The sequence below is a fragment of the Pleurodeles waltl genome, chromosome 10 (assembly GCF_031143425.1).
Source record: "Pleurodeles waltl isolate 20211129_DDA chromosome 10, aPleWal1.hap1.20221129, whole genome shotgun sequence".
Taxonomy (NCBI): Eukaryota; Metazoa; Chordata; class Amphibia; order Caudata; family Salamandridae; genus Pleurodeles; species Pleurodeles waltl.
Window position 1 is genome coordinate 97,032,981 of NC_090449.1, and position 6,527 is coordinate 97,039,507.

Below are 6,527 nucleotides of genomic sequence, written 5' to 3' on the forward strand. Positions count from 1 at the left end.
GAAGTGCTGGCATCTCCTTCAGGGTTCATTAACAGTAGATGACGTGCTGCCTTGCAAGCTGCTGCTCTCTGACATTGGGATTCTACCGGAAAACCGGGTCACTACTCTAAGCGCTCCCATCCAACCATTTACTAGGCATTAAAAAAAAAGCCACTTTATTTCATTGGCTGCATGTCTCCACAAATATCCTATAAAGTTTTTACATGCTTCCATGACAAGACTCCCACTTTTTTGTTTTAGCTAAAAATAGATTTTAGATTTCTCTCATTTAAAATTCCTCCTCCTCAATGCAAGTCAACAGGGAAATTATATTTTTCCTCTTATCTGTTCCCAAATGTTGGCATGCAAGTAGGTGCTGCAGACACCTGGCAAAAAAAAAAGACAGAGAGGCCCAAACTCAAGACAAGTTAGCGCTGCCTTTGTGCCCTTTTTTTCTGCCAAAGTGGTGCTAACTCCATGCATTATTTAGATATTGTCGCCAGAGCAGTCTAGCAACAACTTTCATGACTATCCATCATTTTTAGGAGCGCCTCCTCACCTTGCGTCGTTTAACGACAATAATATGCAAGGAAGGCGTTCCCTCCTAAAAAAACTTCCGCAAGCCTTCTAGCACCATATCTACAATGAAGCACACCTATGATCGGGCCCAAAAAATGATGCTAATTATGATTAGCGTCAAAAATGTAATGCCTGGTCAGACCAGGCGTTAAAAAGAGGCCCAGGCACAACTGCATAAGGAAAACACACAGAAGGAACGCTGCCAAGCAACTGGACAACATGGACCTGTTACTCCTACAGCTTGGCACCCAGAGAAGACGACAGCAATGACGCCAAGTGCTACCAGCACCACCGCAGCAACCTCAAACACCACCACTGCAGCCACAAAGGCAGTGCAGAAAGAGGGAGAGAATATTCCACACACATGCATCCATCCTGGCCTCAGGAACGAAGAGGTAATCAGACTGTACCGTCTCAAGAGGGAGTCCAACGTACGGCGGCTCCACCACATTGCGCCTGACATCACAGCAAGAGTGGAAAGTCCTAAAACCATACCACCCATGATCAGACTCCTGGCAATCCTCCACATGCTGATGTCTGGATCATTTCAGACCACTGCAGCACAAGTGGATGGGACATCACAACCATCCCTTTCTGCCTTCCTTCCTATGGTCCTGGATGTCATTATCTGCCTCACACCCTTCCACATCCAGTTCCACAATGCCCAGCAACTGCAGCAGGAGACCAAACAAGGATTCTACCAAATGGTTGGGTTCCCGCATGTATGGGTGCAATGGACTACACACATGTCCAACTTGCCTCTCCTGCTGCAACAGAAAACCTCTTCAGGAACAGGAAACACACACCCTCAATTAATGTGCAGGCCATTGTGGACCATCGTGGAATATTTACCGACATCCTTACTAAATATTTGAGCAGCATCCATGAAGCTTACATCTTCAGACACTAAACAATGAATCAACGCTTCTAAGAAGGACAATATGGCAATGGCCTACTAGTACGTAAGCCAGTTTACACTTCATAACACAGACAATACACTAAACATGTGGGAGAAACTATACATACACCACATTACACACACACTTGGACTGGGACACACATATGTGGACAACAACACACATGCCACATGCCTCACTACCTCGCACTCAATGCACATCACCTTCACATACGCCCATATGTACAAGTTCTTAGCCCCACCTGACCGACACTTTACATGACGGACTGGTGGAGCAATGTCCCCTATGCATTCAAAAGCTGAGGTCCACATGTTTATTACAAAATACAGATTTTTCATACAGAACACTTAGCATGGAATAGCTCAGCTATGTATATTGCATTGGCCATACCACCATCAAACAACTCACATATTGGTACGACCCCACATTTACCATGCTGTAGAAACTTGAGGCAGCACCAACAATTGATGCCACTCTATTGTTGGCATCACTATCTACATATCATCAAAATATACCTGATATACTCATTGTGTTCACATTCTCTTGTGTAGTGCATAGAGCAGCACAAATTGAAATGGAACATCACCATCATTGATAGATCATGTGTAGGAATGGACACCTCACAGCACACCAACTATCATACCCGTAAATCCCACATGTCCCTAACATGATACAAGGGTGCCAACAGTGGACTGTGGCAGCTGAACTACTGCCAGTGCACTGGTAGATGCCAGAAATGCACAATAATAAGGAGACATGGGACTTTGCAGGGCTGGCTAGGTGATGCAGGGCAGTGCAGAAAAGCACCTCATGCCTTGTCCTGTCCCAAAGGTGTCTGGAAACTCATTGCATACGTCACAATACATCTCATACAACTGTGCCCCACTATGCATATGAACCACATACGCATGCTAGCCAGCAATTGTTAACAACAACACTTTGTGCAAGGGAGGTATTTCAAGGCCAAGGAGGTGGGATTCACGTGCAACACACAGGGTGCAACACCTGTCTCATGGCACACAACACACAAAATAGGTGCAAATTACGCAATCATCAATCTTCTGCAGGTCTGAAGTAAAGGGACTAAGGGACAAATATAGACAACACCACATATTCTGCATGGGTGAACTGTCAGACCAGAAATTAATCAACAATCATCAGGTCCCTGAGGCACAACCCATGACTGGAAAATGCACTATCTCACACCTATACAACCATGCATTGAAACAGGAACACACACAATACTTGATGCAAGTCTCAATCACCACTCTGCTGAAAGCAAATATGTGCCATGGAACATAGCAAGTAACAAATATGCATGTCTGACACATTTTCTCACATTCCATTGCAGCGGACCAAGGTTACAGCATCCAGCCATGGGTCATCCTGACCCCATATGGAAATCCACAAACTGATGCCGAGCAGACTGGCAATGAAACATACAAAAGGACCAGGAATGTGGCAGAGAGGGCATTTGGCCTGCTGAAATCCAGGTTCAAGTGCGTGAGTCTAACAGGAGGAAGCCTGTTACATGCACCACCTCTTGTGTGCAAATTAATACTTGTCTGTGCAATTTTGCACAACATCTGTGTACACACCATTATCCCCTGGGACGAACAGGTAGATGTCCCCAGTGAGGAGGATGAGGACAATGATGCAGAACAGGAGGATGGGGAACAATCAAACTCTGCTGCTGGAGCACGCAGAAGAGACCAAATTGTGCACAACTTTTTCACTTAGAGAGTGTACTCCAAGCATCAATAAATAAAAATTGTAAATAAATCACTTGAACTCTGATTTCTCATGGCGTACTTCTTAATAACATAACTATTTAACTCGCCCACATCTCAGAGAGCATGACTAAAATACAACAGATATAAATAACTTAGAAACATAGTCAGGAACTAAAAACAAATTAAAACAATGCACTACCACATGAATGTGTGGGTGAAATGTAGACATAGGCTGTAGCACTAGCAATTTACATTGTCACATAGATATCACACAAGTGTGTTGGCCAGACATATGCCTGCGGCAATCCTGAAAATACATGTGAAGACTGCTGTTACAAATGTATGGTCTAGGTAGGAAAAGAGTAGCAATTACCTACAATGGCAGGTTTGTGTCTGCTGTGTAACCAAGCAATGTTTGAATGCCACTATCACATATGATAACTGAAAATATACTCCTCAGTGCCACTCACATGTTTGACCAAGAAAGAGTGACATACAGGGACCAAAACATCTAAATGTCTAGGTCTCTCACACTCAATCCAGTTTGGAATGTGCATGTAAGTCAACCAAGTTCTAAAAAAGTCACAGACCCTTGCCAAATTATATGTGTGATGAAGGACGCAGATAGGTTGAATGTTGCATCTTCTCTACTCATAGTTGTCATGAGTAATCACACAATCTAAATACACTCATAGTGAATGTGACAAAGGTTGTAGAATGCAGATGTGAGTGTGTGCCCATGTCGAATAAATGATGTGGAAGGACAGCTGAGAGACTCCCTCACGTCACTTTCAGATCCAATATGTGGAGGTTACTCAGACACTACACAATTGCTGTGGCTGGTGTTCTATAATTTGTGGGGGTCAGTCATGTGATCTAGCAAAGCCTAGAAATGTGAGGGCAAATATTGCTTAACCTTTAGAAGAAGCTATGTCCACCTACAAAGTTCACAAGTCTGACTCAGAATGCTGTGCATAAATGAAGGGACAATGTTGATGACATAGATGGGTACTAAGGATAATATGCAGAAATTATGACAGCAATGTTGAACTAGAAGCATACCTGACAAAATATGCCATCAATGTGTGCGAAGGAACACACATAGGGGGTTATTCTAACTTTGGAGGAGGTGTTAATCCGTCCCAAAAGTGACGGAAAAGTGACGGATTTACCACCAGCCGTATTACGAGTCCATTATATCCTATGGAACTCGTAATACGGCTGGTGGTATATCCGTCACTTTACCGTCACTTTTGGGACGGATTAACACTCCTCCAAAGTTAGAATAACCCCCATAGACTAATACTCACTGTACAGCACCACAATGTTTCCATGTAACACCAGACACATATTCACAGAGATTGTGTAGGTCTGTACATTTTGCAGTCACATCGGCAACAACTATAACTATGTGCTTGGCCAGCACAAACAAGTGTCACAGAAGCAAGTGACAAATGACAGTATCTGTAGCCTGGGTCTGCAGATATGACCCAGTCCACAATCTATCAATTACATAACCAAGCATTATAAGAATAAGCTCACCTATGTATACAGATGGTATACAAAAAGGAAATCTGGCTTAAAAAAATGGTGAGTCATTGTACATTCCAACTGTATGTGTTAATCATATAATTCCTATATCTTAGCACCAATGTTCTCACCTAGGTGTACCGGGCTTTGTGCCGTCTATTTGCATACGGACAAAAGAGAACAATTTGCATAGGAAAATGTGTATGTCACATATTTACTTACACACTTATATGAACAGTACATATGTTTCCACATAGCGAAACATAGTAAACACAGATATCAGTGCACAGCCTTGGGACAATGGGCTACATATATCCATGATGGAACAGAGATTTGGTAGTTGTCACATCCCAAAATACACCACAGTAGTATGCATTACTTATCATACATGAAACATACATTTTCACACACAAACAAGTCACATACATACCAACAATAAACATGTCAGCACACATCTCCAACAATTTGCATGCATGAGGAACTATACCTTACACGTGTTGCAGTGCATCATGAAGTCGGCCTTTAGAACACACCAGAGTGTGACACACACCTGCACTTACATTGTCATGGGTTACCAGATCATAACCCAGCCTTAGTCAACAGTATCCTTTGCTAAACATTTGTCAGGGTATCATATACATGAACATGTTTTGTACATGACCCCTCCGATCTTATGCTGTGCTGTGAAACAAACAGTGGGAATTCTGACATAACAATGGGGTAGAACTACAATGAGTTCCATCACCTATGTACACTCAAAGTACACACATTGTACATGTGCAAACATGTATGTGGAGAATAGTCTTCATACACATGCACATTTGCAAACAGTCTCAGTCCTCCCATGCATCACACCCACCTAAAAACATATGGAAACACATTTCTATGTTACCGGTACACAGTGAATTACTCATGCATACATATGTTTACCTTCCATACAAACAACAAAGATGCATAGCACCTATAACTAGGAATGTGAATCTGGGTGCCCTGTCAGCCTTCCCTCTAAAATCCACGCAAACCCATCATGCGTCCAAAAAATGGCGCATACAGTAGTTCTGCATACATCGCAAATACCGAAAATGACGCCTCGCACCTGCACGTCTAAACTAAATCATTAGTCCTTGTCAGCCTTCATACAAAATTTCATGCATGGTTATAATGCGTAAAAAAACCAACGCATATTAGAAAACATGACGCATACGCCTAGGATGTGATGTCATAGGACTTCCTTGCTTCAGAAATGGAAACATTTATTTATTTTCACTTTTACTTTACAGTCTTGTAGTCTGTGCTTGGGAGAGGTTGTTTGGTGCTTGTGCTGGTGTGAGGAGTGGTGGATGTTGAGTCTTTGTGCTGTGTGTGCCTTTTTCATCTAGTAATTTCTGTCATTTTATTGTGTATTTTTGTCCTGTGATTGTGCCAGTATTGTTGGGTTACCCAACAGTGGCACAGAAGCTGCACAGGGCCAAGAAGCTGAACCACCTCAGACGCAGTTTCTCATTGAGCGCACTAACCAACTGTTGAAGCACAGGTGGGAAGATCTCATTGCCCAGTAAAGGGATCTCCTGGATCACCTAGTTATTTAGGTACGGCAGAACTGTTGGCAAGTACCCCTTATACATAGCTACGTCCTTATTTGCATTTGCCTGACAGTTGGACATAAGGATTAGTTCAGCACGTAATGACAAAGGTGAGGACAGCAAATTCTGTGTTTCAGCCAACCTGCATTCATGAGAGGTCAGTAATGCACGGGTCGCTAACAATTTGCACCTTGTGTATCGCATAT

The 6,527-nt window shown here is 42.8% G+C and overlaps 1 protein-coding gene across 1 annotated transcript; it reads left to right on the plus strand.

Moving 5' to 3' along the window:
• Positions 1-824: 824 nt before the first annotated feature.
• On the plus strand, positions 825-3,215 carry LOC138262381 (putative nuclease HARBI1). The gene is made up of 3 exons (XM_069212280.1): positions 825-1,280; positions 2,027-2,120; positions 2,827-3,215. The coding sequence occupies exons 1-3, from the start codon at positions 825-827 to the stop codon at positions 3,213-3,215; spliced, it is 939 nt and encodes a 312-aa protein (XP_069068381.1).
• Positions 3,216-6,527: the final 3,312 nt, after the last annotated feature.